A 26,932-nucleotide genomic window follows, 5' to 3' on the forward strand; every position below is an offset into this window, starting at 1 on the left:
CAACAAACTCCAGAATATGCTTCTATTAAAAAAAAACAAAAAAAAAAAACTAAGAAGATAATTCTTTGCCATCCGATTTGTATGCTGGAAATTTAATTCTGTGGAATAGGGATAGAGAATCCCCAAGGGAAATAAGTGAGTTTTCACAATTCCTCAGTAATAGGGCTGAGGCTATAAGTCTGGTTTATCAACAAAACAAAGATCTAGAAAGCATTCACTCTGCCTCTGTATTGGATTTCTCACAACAGCCCACATTTCTAGTAATTTGGAAGCAGAGAAATAAGTTTTTTAAGAGTTGGTCCTCCTTTTAATGTGTTGTGTTCTATTTAATGGTCTTTTTAACCTCTAGATGCGCTCAAATATTAGAAGTGCCTTATTAAAAAGCTGATTGGACATGCAACTTCAATATTTGCCCTGTTCCTAACACATACACCTGAATTCCAATTCCACAGCTGGCCCCAACCACAAATGCTACATATAAAAAAGGAAAACAAATTTAGGCCTTATCTAGGCTATTCCTATACCAGCAAATCCTTTCAGTGGGAAGACAGCTTACACCTGTAACAGAGTTCTTATACCAGTTCCATGAAGTACATAAACTTCACCAGCAAAAGCAATCTTTTGCTGGTATAACTGTCTACACAAGGGCTTTTGCTGGCATAGCTAAGTCAGTTTGGGATATCATTTTTTTTCCACCTTCTAACTGCATAGCTATGCCAGCAAAACTTAAGTGTAGACCAAGCTTTAATATGGAAAACATCCAATTTATTTATTGTTGTACATGCCCTGTGACTGAAGTGTGTACCCACCTCTTGGACACACATCACTTACCTTGGTAAGCCTTCCATCTACAAGTCTACTTTTTTAAACTTACAAAAGCAAACTCTCCTGCTTATTGAAAGTTGTCAGAGTGAATGGCCCTTGAAAGAAAGGGAGCAGGGTCCAGTGCATCGGGTCTGATTACCTGTTGCCCAGCTGGGAAGGCACGTGAGCCTTATATGGGGGAGACAGACAGTGGTGGGTTGGTGGCAGATGTCTGCCAACACTTCAGGGAGTAAGAAGGCTCCTGTAGGGCTCTAAGATAACAGGTAGAAGATACCAGCACAGAAGGGCTGTGGAGAAGGCTGACCAATAAGGAACAGCTGCTGGGAGAGCAGAAGACAGACCCTCAGGCAGAAAGGGCTATGCCCAGCTCGGAACTGGAACAGAAGAGTGTTTGAACTCTGAAGGGAAGACAGACCATTAAAAAGGACAGGCTTTGCCCAGATTGTGACTGGGGTGAAAAATGAAATCTTAAAGACTTTAAGGGAAGAGGGGCTGGGCACAGCCGAAACTGGAATGAAGACTTTATAAAAGTTTTCTTTAGAAAGACTTGGTGCAGGACTTAATAAATTGGACCCTAGAAGGGGAAATGTTTTGAATATCTATATTGAGTGGACTTTTTAAGAAAGCCTGAGTTAAGGGGAAATTTGAGGCAGGCCTCAGAAGAGCCAGACTTGTCCAGCAGAGGCCACCACAAGTCAGATGAGTCATTCGCTAGAAGCTAAAGGCAGTTTCCACTTCAATCAATGAAGTAATCCAAGCAGTGATTAATTCTGTTTAAAATTTAATATAAAACCCTAAGTCAATGAACTATCATCAAAATTAGTCCTGAATATTTCTTGTACATCAGAATATATTTAGAAGTGGTGTATTCTTGTGAACAGATTGTGTCTTCCTACCCTAGTTCTCAGCACAGCACAGAGGCCTCAAGATAGGGCTTGTCTACAGAGCAAGCTACTGCATAGCAAACCAGGGTGTAAACCTACAGCACATCAGTTTGCCATGAAGTAATATCCCACGTGGGAATGTTACAAAGCACTGAAAGTCCTGGAGTGTGCCTTGACATACTACAGTTCTTTGTACATAGGTATGTACAAAGTAAATTGGTTCTAGATTGTTTTTAGATCAGTGAAGGTCCCCATGTATTACGAACACAATCACAGTCTATGGATTTATGACCCTCATCTGCAGTTATCAAATTCACCAAGCATAGCGATTATCAGCGGTTGGATAGCCCAGATTACACAAGAGGAGGGTGTGGGTCACTTTATAAGGTTTTAATGTCATAGGATTTATTTATCATGCTGCTAAATTACTATTCCAGTAAAATCTCTTCTAAAAGATTGCTACTGGTAGGCCTGATTCATTTGCCCCATATAAAGTTTTCAAATGACAGTTATGTGCCACAAACATCAGTTATTATTACAGTAACATTTGCTTGAAAACCAGGCATAAGCATTCTGTATGAGATGAGAGGAAAAACTCACTTACCTGCACTGCCGAGCTGTTTATAAAACCTGTACTCTAAATGAAGCTGAGGGGCACGGGATTTTATTGGTTCCTGCAAACCAGAGAGTGAGAAAATGATGGTCAAATTTAAATAAAATTGGTTCTATGGACATTTTTAAATTTTACGCCAACCCATTGCCACCCAGACAGTTAAACTACATCATGTAATTGTCAAACACAAGAACCGACTACTAGTGGTCATCTAAATGAATGGATAAAAAACCCAGAAGCTGCTATGAGAACATTATATCACTTACTATGAAGAACTTCTCTAATTTCAGACAACTCACCTTTTTTAAAAAAAAGGAGAACTTGTGGCACCTCAGAGACTAACCAATTTATTTGAGCATAAGCTTTCTTATTTAAAATTATTTTTATTTAAATCTTATTTTTTATTTAAAATCGGATTTTTTTGATAAAATGCTTTTTGAGGGAAAAACCTATCTAAAGATAGATTATAGCTCAAAGGTACCTCATCATGGAATGGAGATTATAAATCCTAATTTATTGTATGAGACAATATACTCATGTGATGTTTAAGAAAAGTTTTGTAAATGAGTTTCAATACTTCATGGATTACGGACCCAATCTTATCGGGTTCCAGAGGCTTCTGTATAGATTATTTCAGTGAATCTATCAACTCAATGGGACTCAGTGCTCAGTCTAGAAGATACCATCAGAGATGCTTAGTTTTGTAGTTCTCAAACTGTGGATTTGTGTCTCCAGAGATAACGTGCTTGTTAAGAGCAAAAATGTTTAGATAGACAGACAGATAGATGTGAGAAATAACAGACCTCAACCCTATTGTCCCTCTGCAAATTTGTGTACACAGAGTCAATCCCTTACCTCTCTCTAAAAGTGCAAAGTTTCAAAATAGAAGATTGCTGGGGGCAGATTAGATCTGAAAAAGGAGAAAAAGTCTGGAGATAAATGTAAGAAGGGAGGGGCAGGCCGTGGAAACAAACGTGAAACTGTTTGAGCAGCATATTCCAGAAGTCTTGAGGTCTTTCTGAGTGTAGCCTTCATTGATTTGAGATCTACCATACCATTTTCTCGCTAGAAGGGAAAACCTATAATGGCAGCAGGCCGTAAAAGAGACCCAGTTTGGGAATATTTTAATGAAGTTCCTCTACCTGTGGGTAAGATAGGCATGCGTGCAAAATCTAAACAGTTCAAAAAAGAAATGCAAGACCTGGTTTTCCGAATGAAACATCATCATGAGAAGTGTTCCTTCTCAGGAGGAAGCTGCTGTTGAAGATGAAGGGAACATGTCTGAACATGCAGGATCTACCTTCAGGTTGGTAAATTTTTTTTCATTTCATCCTTCTTTCTTAAGGACTGCCTGTCTTCCTTCTGGACTATTCTTGAATTCTCATGTTTGAGCGAAAAATATAGTTGTTACTCTATGGTACTATCATTTCCAATGCAGTTGTGATAAAAAATAAATAGCTGAAATTGGCAGATCTTCCTTTTACAATTTCACCTTTAAAGTAGTACTGAGTGTCAGTGAATGCAATGACTAATACTAAATGAGCAGTATGGTAATAATTAAATAACTGCATTGACTTATTTTGTTTAGGAGAATCCATCCTCAACATACAGGATTCTGAAGACTATCCACCTTCAAGATCACCATCATTTTCTACGGTTTCAGAGTTATCTGGCAATTATAGTGTTTCGGTCACAACACGTATGTCACATAGCTACAGTATATGACCTGCAGCAAAAAGAAAAAAAAATCTCCATCATCCAGAAACAACCATAGATAAGTTTGTGATAAGAACCAGCAGATTACAAAAAGAGGTAATTCACGAAAAAATTGCCCAGCTTGTTTATGCAACAAACTCTCCTTTCCGTATAATTGAGAACCCACACTTCATTAACATGGTTCAGTCATTAAGACCAGGACACAGTCCACCGAACAGAGCTGATATAGCAGGCAAATTGCTGGATAAAGTGTATGAAAGAGAAATTGAGCAGAGTGCAAAGGGTCTAGAGGATAAAATTGTTAACCTGAGTCTTGATGGGTGGAGCAATGTCCACAATGATCCTGTTTTATGTGCCACAGACAATGCTGTAAATGTATCCAAGATGAGATAAAATTATTTAGGAGAGAATGAAGAGAGTTCCAAGCTAATAATATACGCTTGGGGTGCTCATTTCATGTGCCTCCTTGTCAAAAACTTCAGTGTTCCAGAAATAAAGGCTCATGTTGTTGCAATTTCAAAATACTTCCGTAACAACCACTTTGCAGCAGCTGCTTTGAAAAAAGTGGGAGGAACCAAGCTAACTCTCCCACAAGACGTGTGATGGAACTCAGTAGTGGACTGTTTTAGGCACTATATCAAGAACTGGCCTAATCTAATGACAGTTTGTGAACAAAATTGTGAAAAAATAGATAGCACTGTCACAGCCAAAGTTCTCAACATTCTCAACATTGGGCTTAAGAGAAATGTTGAACACATGCTGAGCACCCTGAAGCCTATTTCTGTTGCCTTGAACAAAATGCAGGGAAATAGCTGTTTTATTGCTGACACTGTTGAAATTTGGAAGGAACTGAGTGAGATCTTAAAGAGAGACATAGGCAATGACAGAGTTAAATTACAAGCATTAAAAAAACGAATGGAACAAGCACTATCTACAGCTCATTTTCTTGCAAATATTCTCAATACTCGGTAACAGGGTCAAATCTTAACTGCTGAAGAAGAGGAGTTGGCTATCACATGGACATCCAACAATCATCCCTCCATAAAGCCAACTATAATAAACTTCAGAGCTAAGGGTGAACCATTCAAGAAATATATGTTTGCTGATGACGTTTTAAAGAAAGTCACACCAGTGAACTTGTGGAAGTCACTTAAGCACCTGGATTCAGAGACTGTTGAAGTGATCATCTCACTTTTAACAGCAGTAGTTTCTTCTGCAGGTGTAGAAAGAATATTTTCTTCCTTTGGACTAATTCATTCCAAATTGAGAAATTGTTTGGGACCTGAAAAAGCAGGAAAGTTTGTTTTTCTTTTCCAGATTATGAACAAACAGGAAAATGAAGGTGAAGATGACTGAGTTAGCTGCACAAGCCAACAATTTAAGTTTCTCAGGTTGACCTGGTTGATGTAGTAGATTTAATTTTTGTTTTTTTTTTTTAAATATTTCATTTAACTATTTTAATTAACAATTTTAACAAAGACAAACCTGATTTTAAAAAAAAAAACTTAATGTTTAACTAAACTCAAAAATTCATATGCTTGTTTCATACAATCATAGAATATCAGGGTTGGAAGGGACCTCAGGAAGTCATCTAGTCCAACCCCCTGCTCAAAGCAGGACCAATCCCCAACTAAATCATCCCAGCCAGGGCTTTGTCAAGCCTGATCTTAAAAACCTCTAAGGAAGGAGATTCCACCACCTCCCTAGGTAACACATTCCAGTGCTTCACCACCCACCCAGTGAAAATTTTTTTCCTCATATCCAACCTAAACCTCCCCCTCTGCACCTTGAGACCATTACTCCTTGTTCTGTCATCTGCTACCACTGAGAACAGTCTAGAGCCATCCTCTTTGGAACCCCCTTTCAGGTAGTTGAAAGCAGCTATCAAATCCCCCCTCATTCTTCTTTTGTGCAGACTAAATAATTCTAGTTCCCTCAGCCTCTCCTCATAAGTCATGTGTTCCAGACCCCTAATCATTTTTGTTGCCCTTCACCGGACTCTTTCCAATTTTCCACATCCTTCTTGTAGTGTGGGGCCAAAACTGGACACAGTACTCCAGGTGAGGCCTCAGCAATACCGAATAGAGGGGAACGATCACGTCCCTCGATCTGCTGTCAATGCCTCTACTTATACAGCCCAAAATGCCGTTAGCCTTCTTTGCAACAAGGACACACTGTTGACTCATATCCAGCTTCTCGTCCACTGTAACCCCTAGGTCCTTTTCTGCAGAACTGCAGCCTAGCCGCTTGGTCCCTAGTCTGAAGCAGTGCATGGGATTCTTCCATCCTAAGTGCAGGACTCTGCACTTGCCCTTGTTGAACGTCATCAGATTTCTTTTGGCCCAATCCTCTAATTTGTCAAGGTCCCTCTGTATCCTATCCCTACCTTCCAGCATATCTACCACTCCTCCCAGTTTAGTGTCATCTGCAAACTTGCTGAGGGTGAAATCCACGCCATCCTCCAGATCGTTAATGAAGATATTGAACAAAACCGCCCCAGGACCAACCCTTGGGGTACTCAGTTTGATACCAGCTGCCAACTAGACATGGAGCCATTGACCACTACCCACTGAGCCTGATGATCTAGCCAGCTTTCTATCCACCTTATAGTCCATTCATCCAGCCCATACTACTTTAACTTGCTGGCAAGAATACTGTGGGAGACCGTATCAAAAGCTTTGCTAAAGTCAAGGAATAACACGTCCACTGCTTTCCCCTCATCCACAGAGTCAGTTATCTTGTCATAAAAGGCAATTAGGTTAGTCAGGCATGACTTGCCCTTGGTGAATCCATGCTGACTGTTCCTGATCACTTTCCTCTCTTCAAAGAGCTTCAGAATTGATTCCTTGAGGACCTGCTCCATGATTTTTCCAGGGACTGAGGTCAGGCTGACTGGCCTGTAGTTCCCTGGATCCTCTTCCTTCCCTTTTTTAAAGAGGGGCTCTATATTAGCCTTTTTCCAGGCATCCAGGACCTCCCCCGATCGCCATAAGTTTTCAAAGATAATGGCCAATGGCTCTGCAAATCACATCCGCCAACTCCTTTAGCACCCTCGGATGCAGCACATCCAGCCCCATGGACTTGTGCTCATCCAGCTTTTCTAAATAGTCCCAAACCACTTCTTTCTCCACAAAGGGCTGGTCACCTCCTCCCCATACTGTGCTGTCCACTGCAGTAGTCTGGGAGCTGACCTTGTCTGTGAAGACGGAGGCAAAAAAAGCATTGAGTACATTAACTTTTTCCACATCCTGTCACTAGGTTGCCTCCCTCATTCAGTAAGGGGCTCACTCTTTCCTTTTGTTGAAATTGAAGAAAAAAAATCCAGAATACATAACGTAGTTGTTTTAGTTAAATGAAACAATTTAAATGCCTGTCTGATGATGTTCTCCTCCTAATACAGCATGGCAAGAAAGTCCTCCAAATATTAATGAGTAACCTGTTGAATTGGAGATAGTTCACCTCCCAGTGACTTCAAACATCTGCTTCATTTACCAAAGGTAATTGAAGCAACCAATCATTCATTTTCTGATACAGCTGTAAAACTAATCTGAAGTTTTCAAAATAAATCACTTTAAAAATGTATAGTGTGTACCTTCTAAAAAGGAAACCTACATCTATCTCTGAGTTGTGAAGAATATGTATTAAGGTTAGAACAACCAACAAGAATGCACTTATGTAGAAATCCATGATTAAATCAAGTCTTCCTGACTAGTGATTTAAATCAAATCCACCCTACATCTGAAAACCAATGACTGAACACGGTTCAGCTATAAGTGCATTAACCTATTGCTCATACCCAGTGTTGACACTGCAGTAATAATGAAAGCGGAGAGGGATCCTATGGCCATGGTAGGATTGTTAATAGAGCAAGGGCCTCCAAGAAAGAAGATTAATACAGAACACAAAGAATCCCAGCAGGTATGGGGGAGATGGAAAGAGGTGACATTTCCTACATATGGAAAAAAAGCAAGCATTTCCTACTCTCAACTTTTTTAACAGGTTCACAACCTGACAAGGAATCCAATAAGACAAAGATCTACCTAGTCTGCTTCTGAAATTCAGTTTTAAAAGTATGGGAAAGTTAAATCAACCTAGACCTTAGCAGAAGTTTGCCTGTAAAGAAACCAATTGCTATCTATAAGTGATTTTAATGTTGATTAAAAGATGCTAAACTGCAGCCCCAGTGAGTTAAGACTTCTAGGCCTCCACAGAAGGTACTGAGTGCAGGCAATAGTTGTACAGGTTTTCCCCACACTGATGCAATATGCTGAGCTCTGACTGGAAGGGCAGACCTGAGCAGATAATTCAGTCTCTAGTCTCATTTTCAAACGATGTCCTGTCCTGTCCTGCAAGGTTTCTAGGCCCCAATGTCCACAGACTTCCACTGAGTAAGAGACTTCCACTGAGTGAGAAAGGCCTCCCCTTCAATTAGTAGAAAGATCTTGATTGGAACTTGAACTGCCTACAAGCTGTTCAAACCCCAGCCAAGCCTCTTTGTTCCCTGGCAGAAAAGACCTGCCTTGGGCTGAAATCTCTATTGCTCAAATATCCAGAGATTAATCCATGATTAAATGTCTAGAAAGAGACAGCTGGACTATCATCATCAAGGCTATTCAGCCCATGCATGGAACAGAAATAAGCTACTGCTTTGTTACATAAACCCCTCATTTTCAAGTTGGAATCCGGTTGTGTGACAGAACTGGGTGAGAAATCTATCCATCCAGTAGACCCACTAACCAGACTACCTCCTTTAAGTGGTGGAAGTAAATTCTGTGGCAAAAAGTGTTTATGCAGGGAGGAATGGGGACGGATGGTTTCAACTGGCAGAAAAGTTGCAAGAAGAAAAAACTCTGAAGATGCACGACAATATCTACAAAGATTCTTAGTTTTGTCAATCCAACACCCACAAAGGTAACTCTCCACAGATTAGATCAGGGAATGCTGGCTTTTATTTATCAAAGATAATACCATGATTCCTAAACTTGCTTCCCATTTAGATTTAACAGGAATTCTAAGATTCCCTTACAGGGGGCTCTGGAGGGATAAAAAAAATACAGGCAGAACTGCAGCACTGACTCTCGGATTCCAGAGAGAATCCCAAGAACAGTCAGAGCAGTAGGAGATTTTGCACAGAATGCTCTCCTTTGACTTGACCCCAATGATGCACACAAAAAGAAAAGACTGTTCCCCTAAAGCAAACTTCTTCAGAAGAATATGCTGATCACACAGCTATTTTATTTCCCTGTCAACCTTCAAGTTATTTTCAAGGACAGAAAAGTCTCTTAGGACTTTAGCTCAGCTGAGTCATTGCCAAAGAAAATTTTAAAAAGAAAGCCTTGTAGAAGGCTCTGCTAGCGAGTGAGACAGAACTACGTGTAATAATTTTTAGTCTAAGAGTCCTTTGTATATTACTGGCTTCTTTCCATGAAGGGAATTATTTATACCATTGCTAAACAATCTTCATAAAACCTGCTTAGTGTAGAAAACAAAAGCACAGAACAGCTGGATTTCTGTTTTTCTTAAAGCTGCAGGAGCCTATTTCATGTACACTCTTTAAATGAATGAGTTTACAAATTGGATCTTTATTGTACAGTATGATCTGAGGAGCCCACAAGACCTAATTCTGGTTCTGACAGACTCCGCAGGTAGACTGGGAACACCACCCACACCAGCTTTTTAAAAGCATCAGGTGCACTTAATTTCTATGTGCAGTGAACGGAGTGTGTTAGCTGCATGTGCAAGCTAGAAACACATTTGCACACTTCAAAAATTTCAGAAAGTAGGTGCCAAACTTTTCTGACTCCACATCTGTGAAAATGGAAAGAAATGTTAATGTTTGTAAAGTGTTTTGAAGATTCTTGACATCCTGATTTTGATTATGGGCTCTTCCTTCTCTTCCCATCTCAATACTATTTTCCTGGCTTTTCACCTTGACAGTTCACAATCCACCAGATCCAACCGTAATGTGCTTCCTCTCTAATTAATGAATTAGACATTCAGCTCTGGACCAGCTCCCCAGTCATCACCTTAAGTATTCTCTTAACCATGTCTTCACTAAGCACTGCTGTCCACTCTTGGCCCCATTTCTCCCTATTTTGTGCCAGTATCATTTGTGCCAATATTTCAATTGTACAGCTATCTGAACAAGTTAGTGACTAAGCAGTTATGCACTCAGAGCTACTTCACGAATACAAGAAATCTGGTCCCTATTTCTGAGTTCCCTCCCTCTTTCCCTGATAACCATCTATTCAATTACATGTATTTCAGGTTCTCACATCCATCAGTTTTGTGAATTGTAACTGGTCTCTCCAATAATAGACAGCATTAAAGCAGGGTGGGCAAACTTTTTGGTCTGAGGGCCACATTAGGGAATACAAATTGTATGGAGGGCCATGAATGCTCTCAAAATTGGGGTTGGGGTGCGGAAGGGTGTGCACGCTCTGGGGTGGGGCTAGGGATGAGGAGTTTGGGTGTAGGAGGGTGCTCTGGGCTGGGACTGAGGGGTTCGGAGAGCGGGAGGGGGATCAGGGCTGGGTCAGGGGGTTGGGACGTGGGGAGAGGCTCAGGGATGCAGGCTCTGAGCAGCGCTTACCTCAAGCAGCTCCCGGAAGCAGTGGCATGTCCCTTCTCCGGCTCCTTTGTGGAGGCGCAGCCAGGCGGCTCTGCATGCTGCCCCATCTGCAGGCACTGCCCCTGCAGCTCCCATTGGAGCATGTAGGAGCCGGAGCAGAGCCATGCCGCAGCTTCTGGGAGCCGCGTGGTGCGGCCCGGGACCCTGTACCCCAGCTGGAGCCCCAGAGTGGGGCCAAGCCGCATGGTTCGGCCCCCGACCTGGTGCCCCAGCCAGGCCCCGACCCCACGCCCCAGCTGGAGCGGGGCCGAACTGCGTGGTGCGGCTCACGGGCTGGCTTAAAACGGCCTGTGGGCCATAGTTTGCCCACCCCTGCATTAAAGCCATAGAAGGGCCGCTTCAATCAACAGAAGAATTGAAATTCTTTGGCTGCTTGCGAGAAGCATTTTTTCTTCAGTCAGTTTGCCATGGTTTTGTCAAAAAGTTCTGAGTAATTTTCTGCTCAGTGTTTGGATGCCACGATTAATATGACTAGAGAATCTATTCCCAATTCTCAGTATATACACACTTCCTTGGTACTGGGTAGGATGCCATACCTTCAGCTGCACAGCATATAAAGAGAAACATCCACTACAGGAGAAGTCTTGCAAGAAGTCTTTCGCAAGACAATGAAAGAACTCACTGTACAAAGAAGACCACATCTACGCTGAGAGCCCTCAGATTGGCTGGGAGCAACTAGAAGTATTCCTCCAAAATGGTCCAGCTGATGTTTTTACTTCAAAACAAAAAATAAAAGGAAGCCACAGGTTCCAAACTAGCTCAGTATCGTAAGAGATGCAGGTGGGGTAGAAACAGTGAGGGTTTACACAGCTTTACAAGAAAGTAGTGTGCTTGTCCCCCTTCCGATGGACAGCCAACTAAGTACTGCAAAAGGACATTTCTCTTTACCGCTGACCTGGTCTTCATAAAAAGACCAGATAGTTTGGACTTACTCCCAAGGAAAAGGTCCAAAATTTACAGAGGCACAGGCTATAGTGCACATTGGTCCCTTGACACTACTCTCAAAACCAGACACTACAACAGTAGAGATGGGGCAGCCCAAGAAGCAAATGCACTGTATGCCTATCCAACATGACCTGCAAACACTAGGTTCTCATGGCAGGAACTGCCTTTCTGCCCTCCATAAAAAAGGAAGGACTGTCTTGTCAGCGGAATTCCTCTCAACTGCTGCCTGTGCACAGAAGTAGCATAGCTCTCCTTCAGTGCAAAACCAGAGAAGTTGGGCATGCAGTTCATGTTCTGCCCTTTGTTCTAATGTCTAGGGGGACAGAATAGCTCAGTGGTTTGAGCATTGGCCTGCTAAACCCAGGGCTGCAAGTTCAATCCTTGAGGGGGCCATTTGGGATCTGGGGCAAAAATTGGGGATTGGTCCTGCTTTGAGCAAGGGATTGGACTAGATGACCACCTGAGCTCCCTTCCAACCCTGGTATTCTATGATTCTAACTAGATTGCTTGGTGCTGCCTGTGCGAGAAGGGCGTGCACCTCTGAAGCTTTCAGGAATCAAGAGATAGTTTTAGATGTTACCTGAATTGAGAGTGAAATCTCTCTACTTCTCTCCTCCTGGCCTTGAGAACAGAGGGTTTGGAAACATGTAGTTGGTCAATCTCCTCCAAGCAACAGTTTGGAGCTTCCTAAGGAGACGGACACACTGACCACACTTAACAAGTAGGCAACATCTGCCAGCTGCACACAACTAGGAAAGCCAATGAAGGGATGGACTGATATAAAATGCAAGACTAAGAATTCTAAATACCTGAATTAGGTTTGTTTTTGTTTGTTTAAGTGTAACACAGATGGAAGTTGAAATTTATATATTCAAGCTTTGTTTAAATTTCTGTAATTAAAGAATACCTGAAGCTGGTCCTAAATGGTTGAGTTCCAGTTAAGTGTCTCTTGCACCTCTTTCCTGATTAAGTGTTGTGAAACACCTCAGTTTGGTGTAGTACATGTTCTTATTTTACAGGGCACAGAGGATAGGCAACTTGGCTCTGGCAGACCTGTTAGACCTTAACCAAGTTAGACAATTTCCCTGACTCCCACTCTCATGTTTTAACGACTGTCAGACTACAATGTGTCTATTTGTATTATAGAGGGGCAATTGATCAAAAGGAAAGCTGTATTCCAGCCATTTGCTATGCTTCTTTAAAAAAAATGTCCATCACAATTCACTGCAGCTGTTGGGAGAAGGAAGAGACACGAGAACCCACATCATGTGTGCTCCACATTACAGGCATTGTACATGAACTGAACACCATCTCCCCTGAGGCATATAATACTGGACATGTGAAAACACTCAGGCACTCTTTATCCAGATTCCCAAAAGTCAATTGCATGCCACTAAAAGGACAGAATCCAGCCATTTTTCACGTTTTTCATTGTAATAAATCCTCTATAGCTGTCCATCTGATTATGCATATATAAGGTGGCCTGGATGAAGGTATAAGTAATTCAGGGAGCACTAGGGTCTTCAATTTTGGGCACTCCTCAAATTAAGGTGGAAGGAAACCAAGCTCTTGGAAGATGTGGCAGACAACGCTATGCCTACTCTAGCAAACTCCTGTCATTGTCATTTGAGGAGTTTAAGGTATGACACCATACGTTTGGAGTTGCACCATCACCAAAAGAGACCTCTTTTCAGCTGAGATTTTCCCCTGCTTCCTCCATCACTGCTCACAACGAATATGGAGCACTGCACAGCTTGGTCTCTACCTTTTAACCTGTTTTGCTGCAGCCTGACAACTTATCGGTAACTTGGGCACTGCATACAAAATGGAAAGCTTCTTACATGCCATGGATAAACTATGGCTTACTCAGACATTGTTCAGAAATCAACTATACAGACAGAGAACTAAAGAATTAGAATAGTTTAAATGAGTTTTCTTAAATAGGTTATTAAAAATAGAAATTGCTTTTTTTTATTAATTTGCTTTGGGGAATGAGGACTTTTTGGTTGTCCTTTATATTTTCAAAGTATACAACTTGGGTTTTTATGGAATCAGAAAAATAGCTGGTTGATAACATGTTTCCGGAAGTGCTCAATGTGCTAAGTGCAGTACAAAGGAAGGCACAGTACCTGACACAACAGGCTTGCAATCTTTAAAAAAAAAAAAAAAAAAAAATTGCTGGGGCAATGAAATCATGGACACAGACAACCATAATTCTAAGGTGGCAACATTTGAACATGTAAGTGATAACCCAAACAGCACCATTCACTAGGATCTACATGATATCCCCTACACCCCCATCATTCCAGTTTAAGAAAGGTGCCACAGCTATGCTTTTAAAATTCTCTAAGCATCTATTTTAATTGAAAAATCTTGTTCTCATTCAATATATTACCCTAGCCTAGGATGATGATCTCACCTCTGTTCAGCCACAGTTCAGTATAAAATAAGCATAGGGTGAAAAAGCTGCCTTCTGTGCATGACATTTGCAACTGTCAAGATATTTTTAAGTAATACAACCATTAAATTAAGGTTCTACTTACCAGTTTGATCGCTACATATTCATTGGTATAGAGATTTTTGCCTGTGGAAAAAAAGAAAGACTTTCAGTATCACATGTATGACAGATAATATTCCTAGCCTAAGGAGTCATGCATGATAAAGTTTCATTGTGCACTGTAAGTGCAAAGAGCAATTTAGACAATACAATGAACAGACCGAACATAGGTATAATTATTAATAATCCACAATAAGTATTATAGCTCACCAGGGTAGAATAGAAACAGCTTGCACTAATTCAGGGTGGATAAAAATTGATTTAAAAAAATTAACGTTGATTTTTACTTAAATTGGATTTATTTAAATTAAAGGCTTTTTAGAAAATAAAGCCATTTAGAATAGATTATGACAAGCTACGTTAAGGCCTAAACATACTATCATCTATAACAAATATTAACCAGTACACATCCACTGCCATTTTAAATAGAGTCAAGCCACTCAACTGGTAGAAGTCACTGACAAAGCACATCAAACCAGAGTTTGTTGAAGTGTTAAACCAGCTTTTGAAAGTAGTAGCCTCTTCTGCAAGTGTAGAGAAAATATTTTCTTGATTTCAGTTTATTCAACTAGTTTAGTTCAATAACTAGTTAATTCAAAGTTAAGAAACCAATGGGTGTTGAAAAGAAAAAAAATCTTGTCTTCCTCTTCCAATCTAAGAATCAAGTAGGTGTGAGAGGATGAGATATACTAATTCTAAAGGTTTCAGAGTAGCAGCCGTGTTAGTCTGTATCCGCAAAAAAAAAAAACAAAAACAAAAAAAAAAAAAGGAGTACTAGTGGCACCTTAGAGACTAACCAATTTATTTATTTCCATCCAAACAGAGCTTGACACAAATTACTAGATTCATTTTTTTTACTTGTAATTAAGAAATGCTCATAGTTTTCTAAAATAATAAAACGTAACAATTAGGAAGCTGAATAAATTCAGTTAAGCTAACTAATTGCTTAAATACATTTGTATAGACACTGTTCTCCTGATTAACAAAGAGCAGCACAAAATTTAGTGTAAAGGGTCTATTTTGGTTACATTTACTCTGCACCGCAGTGCAGATTATGGGGATACAAATAGCAAAGAATTGCACTTTAACTGCCCCGTGTGGACGTTGCTGACGCAAATTAAAAGGCACCTACTCTGTGTTAACATGGAGAATTACATTAACATGAATGAGGCACCTTTTAGTTTGCACCAGCAGTGTCCACACGGGGCAGTCTGAGTGCAACTTTTTGGAGCGCTCTGCAATTCACAGCCCCGTAGTCTGCACGGAGCCGCAGCGCGCACAAGCCTTAAATTGAAAATCAACATGTTTTAATAGTTACTAATTAATGAAAATCAACCTCTCTTTAGAAAGATAACTAGCGTACAAATACTAAGCACAATTCAAGTCAATTATTTAAATAGATTTAAATCACCAAGCAGAAAACCTCGTTATTAAAGTTGGTGATTTAAATAAATCCACCCTGCACGAATTAGCAAGGTACCAAAGTTTTGCAGTTCTCTACATACACTGACTGATTTATTATCTGTGCAGCGTTATGTTCAAAACATATATTGAGTGATGTTCCCTGGGCATTTTATGCTTTTTTATTTGTACCACACCCAAAAGATATGCGAGGCACCTTTCTACAGTTTGTTACAAATGCATTCGCATCACAAGAAACCAAGAGAAGCTACTAAATCTTACTGCTTTCAGAATTAAGTCTCCTCTAGGAGCATGAATCAGGCTAGAAATTATAGGCAGTCGCTTTACTGGTTTTCAATGCTGAGGCCTATGATGGAGGTACACCTACCTAATAACGTGACAGGCATACTGCTTTTACTTCTACTGCACTGCATTGGCACAGCACTTGCATAGACATATTTTCTGTACTTTAACAACACAAAGACTATCCTTAGAATCTGGAAAGATCAATAGAGCTCTGATGGCTGCAAAATGGAAATACTATTGAACTGCCCCAAAGCTGAACTATTATTCACTTGCAGGTAATGAAGGAAAATGGGGCATGTACTACGGCACAGGAGGTAAAAATCAGTGTTCTCAGGATCTCAAAACATGGGGAGCATATCAGTTTTTTTCCATCATAGATCTCACAGTAAAATTGCTCTCATTTTACAGATGGGGAAACTGAGGCACTGGGTGGTGAAGTAACTTGTCCAAGGTCACCCAACAGGCTAGTGACTGAGCCAGGAATAGAACCCAGATCTCAGTCAAAGTCTAGTGTTGTATGCCCTAGGCCACACTGCCTCCCATCTGCCAAGTTTTCAAAAGGTGCCATGAAATCATTTTTAATTAAGAATCAATGGGAATCTTGTTTTACTACATCAATCTAGGAATTCAGGGACTAAATATTGAAAGTGTGAATTTCAGCAGACAATAGCAAGCAGGAACCTACATTGTAAATGAAGCAGAGGCAGAAGACCTCATGAGACTGAGCTAGTTTGCAGTATTAGTATTCTCCTGGGTCTGCTAAGCATTCACTTCAGTTTCTGCAGTAAATGAGGTATTCAAGGCCAAGGTAAGACAACAGAGGTAAGACGACAAATTTGTCTCCAATTAGCGACATGCTTGGAGCCAGCTAAAAGTTGTGCATAGTGGGCCATCCAAATGTGCTATCATATCTGGAGGATTGCCAGCTACCCACCCTCCATTTGTCTAGCCACGAGAACAATTCTATAACCAACTTTAAAATGCAGCAGTCCAGCTGCCTAAGCTGACAGGGATGAAAGGTGCTGCCTCTCAGGGCTTCCACCTGGGATGCCTAACTGAAAGATGCCACACTGAGTAATGTTCATTGGTCAAAAACATTTTCCAGAAGCTGGATTTTACTACAAAGATGCATAGAGCTGTAAGTCTCAATCCGTTAAAAAGCCATATTGTTTAGTGCTACAGGGATCACAAGGTCCCAGAGCCTGGGCTCCAGCCTGAGCCTGAATATGTACATTGCAATTTTATAGCCCCTCAAGCGCAAGTCAGCTGATACAGACCAACTGTGGGTGTTTTATTGCCATGTAGACATACACAAAGAGAAACCTCATGAAATATGGTGTATTGTAGGTCAGCCATGAGCACTCCCAGTTCACTCATGCATCTGGCTGAAGTGATGGCGACTAAAAAGAAAACCTTCATGCATAGATATGACATGGAACATGTGGCCATCAGTTCCAAGGGTAGTCCAGTACATACTGAGAGTATCAGGTTGAAGTCCTATTGCAGTGCGAGTTTCAACACTGGTATGAAGGTTCTAACAAGACCTTTTGGGAATCGAATTGTGGTAGGGTGAGTAAAGATAGAGGCTTCTGTTGGAGGAGGCAGACCCTGCAGCAAGCTGACAGAAAGTCCTGAGGTCCTGGAGATAGTCTAAAATAGCAAGGATACCTGTTGATTCTGGGGATAACTGATTTTGTTGCATCCAAATAAATAAATGTCTCACTTTAGCTAGGCAGCACTTTCTAGCGGAGACTTTTCTGCTGTAATGGAGAATAGTTTGAATGGCTTCTAATCATGAAAGCTCTAGGTCTGGCACCCCTCTGAATTCCAGGCCACAAGATGAAGAAGGTCTAGATGACATTCTTTTCTGACCCAGAAGAGGTCGGATAATGACGGGAGGATGGGCTGACATTCAGAGGAGATCCAGAAACAGGAACCGTCTGGGCCAGTTGGGTGCAATGAAAATGATACAAATTTCATCCCCATTGTGACAAACTTTTCACAGAACCTGAGGTAGCAGGGGGACAGAAGTGCCTCAGGTGGTCTGTCCAGGATAATAGAAAGGCATCGCCCTTGGAGTCCTGGACCTAGTGCTGCTTTAGAGCAATATTAGTTGAATTTCTTGTTCATCTGAAAGATGAACAGGTCCCAAGATGGTGTTCCCCACTGGGCGAAGAAGTCATTCAGGACGGAACTACATATCTCCCACTCATGGTCTGTGGAGAGGTGCCTGCTGAAACTGCCACAGAATTCTGTGTAGCTGGTAGTTATGGTGCTGAGAGTGTGATGTGGTTGCTGATGCACCAGTTCCATGACTTGACTGCCTATATACAGAGAGGATGCGATTTTGCTCCACCCTGGTTTTATGTAAAATATGGTTGTCACGTAGTCTGACATTATGGATATGATGAAACCGTATAAGCGCTGCACTCTAGGTGGACTGCCCTCAGCTCCAGAAAATTGATATGCATTCTGGCCTCCCAAGGAGACCATGTGTTTGTGCTGAGTGATTGTCCAGGATGGGAAGCCCACATACAAGAGATGCATCTGAGATAATGGTTATATCGGCTGGGGGTGGAAGGAAAGGGACTCTCGTGCACACATACACCATAGCAGGGAAGCTGTGACCTTGAGAAGGACTATCACCTTGGTATTCATGTTGTGTCTGTCTGATGAGACGGGACCCAGGCCTGCGTGCAACGGAGATGAAGCCTGGTTCTGCTCAATATCTTCATCAATGATTTAGATAACGGCAAATTTATAAAGTTTGCGGACGATACCAAGCTGGGAGGGCTTGCAAGTACTTTGGATGATAGGATTAAAATTCAAAATGATCTAGACAAAATGGAGAAGTGGTCTGAAAAAAATAGGATGAAATTCATTAAGGACAAATGCAAAGTACTCCACTTAGGAAGGAACAATCAGTTGCACACATACAAAATGGGAAATGAATGCCTAGAAATGAGTACTGCAGAAAGGGATCTGGGGGACTTAGTGGATCACAAGCTAAATATGAATCAACAGTGTAACACTGTTGCAAAAACAGCAAACGTCATTCTGGGATGTATTAGCAGGAGTGTTGTAAGCAAGATGCAAGAAGTAATTCTTCCACTCTACTCTGCACTGATGAGGCCTCAGCTGGAGTATTGTGTCCAGTTCTGGGTGCCACATTTCAGGAAAGATGTGGACAAACTGGAGAAAGTCCTGAGAAGAGCAATACAAATGATTAAAGGTCTAGAAAACATGACCTATGAGAGAAGATTAAAAAAATGGGTTTGTTTAGTCTGGAAAAGAGAAGACTGAGACAGTCATAACAGTTTTCAAGTACATAAAAAGGTTTTTACAAGGAGGAGGGAGAAAAATTATTCTCCTTAACCTCTGAGGATAGAACAAGAAGCAATGGGCTTAAATTGCAGCAAGGGTGGTTTAGGTTGGACATTAGGAAAAACTTTTTCCACTGTCAGGGTGGTTTAGAACTGGAATAAACTGTCCAGGGACATTGTGGAATCTCCATCATTGGAGGTTTTAAAGAGCAGGTAAGACAAACACTTGTAAGGAATGGTTTAGATAATACTGAGACCTGCCATGAGTGCAGGGCCTGGACTAGATGACCTCTCGATGTCCCTTCCAGTCCTATGATTCTATTAATGGCATTACGTAGGCACAAGCAGTCATGCAGCCTTAATAAGGAAAGACAGACCCTGACTATGGTCCATGGTCAGATGGTAGGCTGTTTTATGTTCTGGAATGTTTCATGTTTCATGGCCTGGAATCTGTTCATATGAAAGTAGGCCTTCACTGATGTTGAGTCCAGGGTTGCTCCTATAAAATCTATGGTTTTCATGGGAGTCACATGGGACTTTACATTGTTTACACAGACATCCAATGATTCCAGGAGACAAAGCAAGAATAGCGTTACCAACTGGACCTCCTTGTTGGATCTGCCCATCAGCAGCCAGTCGTCCACTTATGGACAGACTGTGTGGCCATTTTGTCTCATCAGGGCGACCACCAAGGAGACCTTTGTGAAAGCACACAATACAACATGGTTTTTAAAGGTTTAGTAGGTTCAAACCATTATAATAGTCCATTTATGGTGTAACATGCAACAAAGCACTGGTATACTTACATTTCAGTCATCTTCCACATATTTCAAAGCTTTGTAGTATGCAACTGAAGCAGACATTGGAGCTATTACATCTACTAAATAGTGTACTTAGATTTTCAGAAAACCTTTGACAAGGACCCTCACCAAAGGCTTTTAAGCAAAGTAAGCTGTCATGGGATAAGAGGGAAGGTTCTCTCATGGATTAGTAACTCGTTAAAAGATAGGAAACAAAGAGTAGGAATACATGGTCAGTTTTCAAAATGGAGAAAGGTAAATAGCGGTATTCCTCAAGGGTCTGTACTAGGTCTAGTACTATTCAATATATACATACCTGATCTGGAAAAAGGGGTAAAACAGTGAGGTGGCAAAATCTGCAGATGATACAAAATTACTCAAGATAGTTAAGTCTAAAGCAGACTGTGAAGAGCTACAAAGGGATCTCACAAAACTGGTTGTCTGGGCAACAAAATAGCAGATGAAACTCAATGTTGATAAATGCAAAGTGATGCACATTGGAAAACAATCCCAACAATACATACAAAACGACAGGGGTCTAAATTAGTTGTTCCCACGCGAGAAAGAGATCTCAGAGTCATTGTGGATAGTTTTCTGAAAACATCTGCTTAATGTACAATGGCAGAAAAGAAAGCTAACAGAATGTTAGGAACTATTAGGAAAGGGCTAGATAATAAGACAGTAAATATTATAATGCCACTATATAAATCCCTGGTACACCCACATCTTGAATATTGTGTGCATTCTGATCACCCCATCTCAAAAAAGATATATTGGAATTGGAAAAGTTTCAGAAAAGGACAACAAAAAATTATTAGAAGTATAGAACAGCTTCCGTATGAGGAAAGATTAAAAAGACTGGGAATTTTCAGCTTGGAAAAGAGACAACTAAGTGGGGACATGACAGAGGTCTAAAAAAATCATGACTTGTGTGGAGAAAGTAAATAAGGAAGTGTTATTTACTCCTTTTCATAACACACAAACTAGGGGTCACCAAATGAAATTAATAGGCAGCAGGTTTAAAACAAACAATAGGAAGTATTGCTTCACACAACACACAGTCAACCTGTGGAACTCTTTGCCAGAGGATGTTGAAGGTCAACAATATAACAGGGTTCAAAAAAAGAACTAGATAAATTCTTGAAGGATGGGTCTGTGATGGGTTTGGTTACAGAGATTCCCTTGGGACTGTCGCTTGATGTGCTGAAATTACCTCTGAGCCTGTTTTCCCTGCCAGCTTGGGACTCCAGAAACCTGCCTTGTTGAGCCAGACATGCTCGCCTTCTGCAACACAGACCCAGGGTCTGGGCCATGCCCTCAAAGCTGCAGACTTTAATTGAACAGGTTACCTGTCTCCAACACCCAGCTCCCAATGGGATCCAAACCCCATATAAATCCATTTTACTCTGTATAATGCTTATACAGGGTAAATTCATTAATTGTTTGCCTTCTATATCACTATATTCTATATCACAGCTGTTTGCTCCCCCAGGTATTAATCACTTACTCTGGGTTTATTAATAAACAAAAGTGATTTTATTAAATATAAAAAGTAGGATTTAAGTGGTTTCAAGTAATAACGGACAGAACAAAGTAAGTCACTAAGCAAAATAAAGCAAAAACACCCAAGTCTAAGCCTAATACATTAAGAAACTGATTACAGGTAACATCTCACCATCACCAATAAGCTTCTTTCACAGACTAGACTCCCTCCTAGTCTGGGCCCAATCCTTTCCCCTGATAGTTTCAGCAGACATCTCAGGTGGTAAGCAGGGGTTCTCTCATGACTGGCGGCCCCTTTTGTCCTGCTCCACCCCCTTTTATAGCTTTGGCACAAGGCGGGAATCTTGTCTGTGCTTGTCCCCACCCCTGCCTCATCAATGGAAAAGTACAAGGATTAAGATGGATTCCAGTATCATGTGACATGGTCACATGTCCCTGTAAGACCCCTAGTCTCCATTTTTCCTGGGTTGGCCCACACGTAGACAGGAAGGCTTGCAGGTAAATAAACCATTTATAACCAATTGTCCTAGTCAATGGGAGCCATCAAGATTCTAAGCCACCATTAGTGGCCCACACTTTGCATAATTACAATAGGATCTCAGAGTTATACTTCATATTTTTAGCTTCAGATACAAGAATGATACACGCATACAAATAGGAGGAATATATTCAGTAGTTTATAACCTGTTACGATACGTTACAAGAGATCTTTTGCATAAAGCATATTCCAGTTATATCATATTCACACTCATAAGCATATTTCCATAAAATATATGGAGTGCAACGTCACAGGGTCCATCAATGGCTATTAGCCAGGATGAACAGGAATGGTGTCCCTGGCCTCTGTTTGCCAGAAGCTGGGAATGGGCAACAGAGAATCACTTGATGATTACCTGTTCTGTTCATTCCCTCTGGGGCACCTGGCATTGGCCACTGTCGGAAGACAGGATACTGGGCTAGATGGACCTTTCGCCATATTGAGTGAGACCATTCTTGTATTCTATTCATGGTGAATAAGAACACAAAGAAACAAGCTAGGCAATGGGTAGAATAGCAAACACACCCCATGCACAAAAAAGCTTGAGAAAAGGGTACAAAGTAGTAAAAAGCCACCCCTCACAACACCCAGGAAACAGAGGTGCAGAGCAGAAATTAAGAGAAAGCACCATCTCACTTCCAGCAAAGAGAGTTTTCAGATCTGACTTCTACCAGGCAGGAGATTTATATAAAAGTTTGAAGCTCTACAGCAATATCCTGGAACAGCATCCCTAGAGGAACTCAGCACCCTGCCTTCCAGAGCATCTGGAAGTTAATGTGTAACATTAATAAATAATAAAGAATAATGAAGTTTTAGCTTCTGATACTGCAAACACTTATCCGCATGCTTAACATTTCAATGGGTCGACCCAGTGTGCTTAGTCAATGGATCATGTGAGTAAAATTACATAACTGTTCAAGTGTTCATAGGATCAGTGCCTTCATTTTCAATATTTGGTTTATGCCTATAGCAGTTTTGTAAAATTAATATACTCTATCCATAGTGGCATTTAAAAAAAACAGATGTATACATTTTTAGTTAGGTGGATTTTAAAGTTGAAGTGGCACAGATTTTCACATTAGTTTTTACAAATCCTCGACCCAATTTAAAACAATGATTATTTTTAAAAGAATGAATTAGTCTTTATTTAAATTGCTCCATTTTCATTTTCTCAGGGCTGGCAGAATAGCACTATTTCTTGTATTTGCAGTTGGTACAAGGGCAGGAGACGCTAAAAATTAAGAAGAGACACAAGTTTTCCTCTAAAGACTGACTGAATTGCTACCTAAATCAGATCGTTTCAGGATGCAATTGAAGAGCTTGACAGGAAGGAACTGTTAGAATAAAGCCATTAGGCAAATCAGAGAGACTTGGACTGAAAGCACCAGACTGAAAAATACAATTAGGATAATAGTTGTAGATGAATTGATTTCTTTACTTTTTGCGAAGTAGTAAGTTTTAATATTTAATAAAAATTAGTTATTGATGTCCACAGTCTGAACCCTACAACTACTGTACAAATAAATTGTGTGCCTAAGTGGGACGTAAACAGCAACAACCGCAGCTCAGAATTTAAAAAGTTTGAGAGACAGATTTAGACTGGGTAAAAACAGACAGTGTCTTTACATGTTTGGATAGTACCTGAAACTGTGGGCCCTAACGTGAGTGGACCCTCTGGGGTTACAGCAATATAAATACTGAACACCAGTAGAGCTATTTGAGGTCAGGGTGTAGAACTAACTTCTCCTATCTTCTCATTGTCTTAGAAATTATCTGAAAATTCTGAAGTCTCTATAAACTCCAGCTGGAATGGGAAGGAAAAGCTCAAGAGTTATAATGGGTAATCCCACTTGTAAAACGTCATGAGTTCCAGAATTGTTTTGAAATGATGCACGATTAAGGTATAGCTCAAGTCTTTTCAAAGATGTGCAGAGAGTACATATGGATGCCCTACAATTGTCATGGAGAGAAAGTAATCTGAGTCAAATTTTTCATTGCAGATCTGTTAAACTGTAACAGTTAGACAGATACTTAAATATTATATTGGAATATAACATAAAAATGGCCATACTAGGTCAGACCAATGGTCCATCTAGCCCTGTAACCTGTCTTAGAATCATAGAATATCAGGGTTGGAAGGGAGCTCAGGATGTCATCTAGTCCAACCCGCTGCTCAAAGCGGGACCAATCCCCAATTTTTGCCCCAGATCCTTAAATGGCCCCCTCAAGGATTGAACTCACAACCCTGGGTTTAGCAGGCCAATGCTCAAACCACTGAGCTATCCCTCCCCCCGCTGCCTTCTAACACCAGCCAGTGTCAGATGCTTCAGATTGAGTGAAGAGAACAGGAAAACGACTGAGTGATCCATCCCGTCATCTAGTCCCTGATTCTGGCAGTCAGAGATTTAGGGACACCCAGAGCATGGGGTTGCATTCCTGCCCATATTGGCTAATAGTCATTGATGGAATTATCTGCCATGAATTGATCGAATTCTTATTTGAACCCGGTTATACTTTTGGCCTTCACAACACCTCCTTGAGTGGCAGCAGCTAATTTTGACCCCATCATTTTTTATGTATAGCTAGCTATATGTTTTCCAATGTGCAATACTTTGAATTTCATCTGCCATTTTGTTGCCCAGTCACCCAGTTTTTTCAGAACCCTTTGTAACTCTTTGCAGTCAGCTTTGATCTTACTACCTTGAGTAATTGTGTATTATCTGCAAATTTTGCCAAAGGTCCCAATACAGATCCTGTGAGACCCCGATACTCACCTTTCTCCACTGTGAAAACTGGCTGTTTATTCCTACTCTTCATTTCCTAGTTTTTAAACAGTTATTGATCCATAAGAGGACCGTCCCTTCTATCCCATGACGGCTTACTTTGCTTAAGAGTCTTTGATGAGGGACCTTGTCAAAGGCTTTCGGAAAATCCAAGTATACTACGTCCACTGGATCACCCTTGTACACAAGCTTGTTGATCCCCACAAAGGTAATAGATCAACGAGGCAGGATTTCCCTTTACAAAAGCTGTGTTGACTCTTCCAACCGATTGTGTTTATCTATGTGTCTGATAATTCTATTCTTTACTACAGTTTTAACCAATTTGCCTTGCACTGAAGTTAGGGTTATTGGCCTGTAATTGCTAGGGTCACCTCTGGAGCCTTTTCTAAAAAATCTGTGTTACATTAGCTATCCTCCAGGCATCTAATAGAAAACGATATTAGAAAGCATCTAATTTAAGCGATAGGTTAAAAACCAGAGTTGTTAGTTCTGCAATTTCATGTTGAGTTCCTTCAGAACTCTTGGGTGAATACCAGCTGGTCCTGGTGACATAAAACTGTTTAATTTATCAGTTTGTTCCAAAACCTCCGCTACTGACACCTTAATCTGGGACAGTTCCTCAGATCTGTCACCTAAAAAGAATGGCTCACATGTGGGATTCTCATTCACATTCTTTGCAGTGAAGAAAATGACCAAAATTTTCCAGCATGATGCCTGGTTAGTGTTCTGATGTTTATGTTTTAGAACCCTACTATTTATTTTTAAAAACCTTCTCAAAGGCATTCTTAGGCACAATGACTTAACATTTAGACAGAGATCCAAATACACATAAAACATAGGTCCCTAATACTATATTTAGGCACGCAAATAAAAAGGGATTTTATTTTCAAAAGTACTGTGCACACCTATCATTCCCATTAACGTCAGTGAAATTTGTGGGTGCTCATTTTTGTCAGGATAAATTATTCTGTTCCAGTAACTTGTTTAAGCTATACTGGCAAAAACTCTTTTGCCAGTATAAGCTGTGTCTTCACTAAGGAAGCTGCTGGCATAGCTTTACTGGCACACCTTACAAGAGGAGACAAGGATGCTGGGGACATGGCACTGCATCAGTTTATGCTTGATTCAGGTTTGGATTGTTTTCACAGAATGAGCTATAAAATTTTAAAATAAAAACTGATTTCTTTAATAAGCTAGTAGCATTAAGAAGCTTTTCCAAGTGAATAACTATGGATGTGTCTACACTACACATTCCTAACAGAGTACAGCCATACCTCTCTCCAGATGTGAACCAGTATTCTTCCTTCAAATCTTTAGAGCTTAATAGTTTGAATTTAGCATTGCCACATTTGCTGTCATTTTTAAAGCAGATGCACTTGCAAGTAGTGACCTCTAGTTTGGACCCTGCAGATGTTCCAGACTTTTGTCTATTTTTGTTTATTATAGGAAGAACAGCCAGCTAGCTGACCTTCTCACTCCACATTTTCATGGTAGTTTAACCTCTAACAAGCAGCAATTTAAAGCGACAGCAATCTATGCAAGCTGGGAGTGCTGTTCAGTCTGATATGTGACTCAACAATTAGTTTCAGATATTACACAGGAAACAGAAGCAGTCCTTATAATTCGGTTGCCATTATACACGTTAAAAAAAGAGCTCTCATACTTCCATGGCTAGCAGCAGAAACTTAAAATTTGGTCAAAGAATAGTCCTGAGTTTCAGAACGGAGTCTTTGACAAACCCACCAAAATTGGTTCCGATTTGAGCAAGTTACAAGCTATTGAAAATCAAAAGTTTCCCATCTGTTTTGTTTAGTATAGCTTGACCCGGGCTTAATTCCAAAATGCAGCAGCCTTCCATTAGCACTGTATATGCATCACGACAATATCTCACTTCACCATGCCACAGAACTAGTCCAGATGGGACAAAGATAAAATGAATATTCCTGCATCAAAATACCCTTCAGCCTATGGGAAACTGCAGAGGGTTGGGAACTGGAGTTCAAGACACCCTCCTTATTGATGTTAATTCTGTGGGTATCATATCAGAATGAGAGGTTACGCAAATTGAGAAGAGGACCCAGCTATCTGAAGACATACCTAGTTTAGA

At 40.7% G+C, this 26,932-nt stretch overlaps 1 protein-coding gene across 4 annotated transcripts in view; it reads right to left on the minus strand.

The window, feature by feature from the left end:
* The window catches only part of CSNK1G1 (casein kinase 1 gamma 1), a 231,767-nt gene that overhangs the window by 142,164 nt on the left and 62,671 nt on the right, over positions 1-26,932 (minus strand). For all 4 annotated transcript variants that reach the window (XM_074965941.1, XM_074965940.1, XM_074965939.1 and 1 more), the window contains exons 3-4: positions 14,158-14,198; positions 2,314-2,383 (exon numbers count right to left, since the gene is read on the minus strand). In XM_074965941.1, the coding sequence (XP_074822042.1) occupies positions 2,314-2,383; positions 14,158-14,198 (111 nt within the window). The remainder of the gene's footprint in view (positions 1-2,313; positions 2,384-14,157; positions 14,199-26,932) is intronic.

Source organism: Natator depressus, chromosome 10 (assembly GCF_965152275.1).
Source record: "Natator depressus isolate rNatDep1 chromosome 10, rNatDep2.hap1, whole genome shotgun sequence".
Taxonomy (NCBI): domain Eukaryota; kingdom Metazoa; phylum Chordata; order Testudines; family Cheloniidae; genus Natator; species Natator depressus.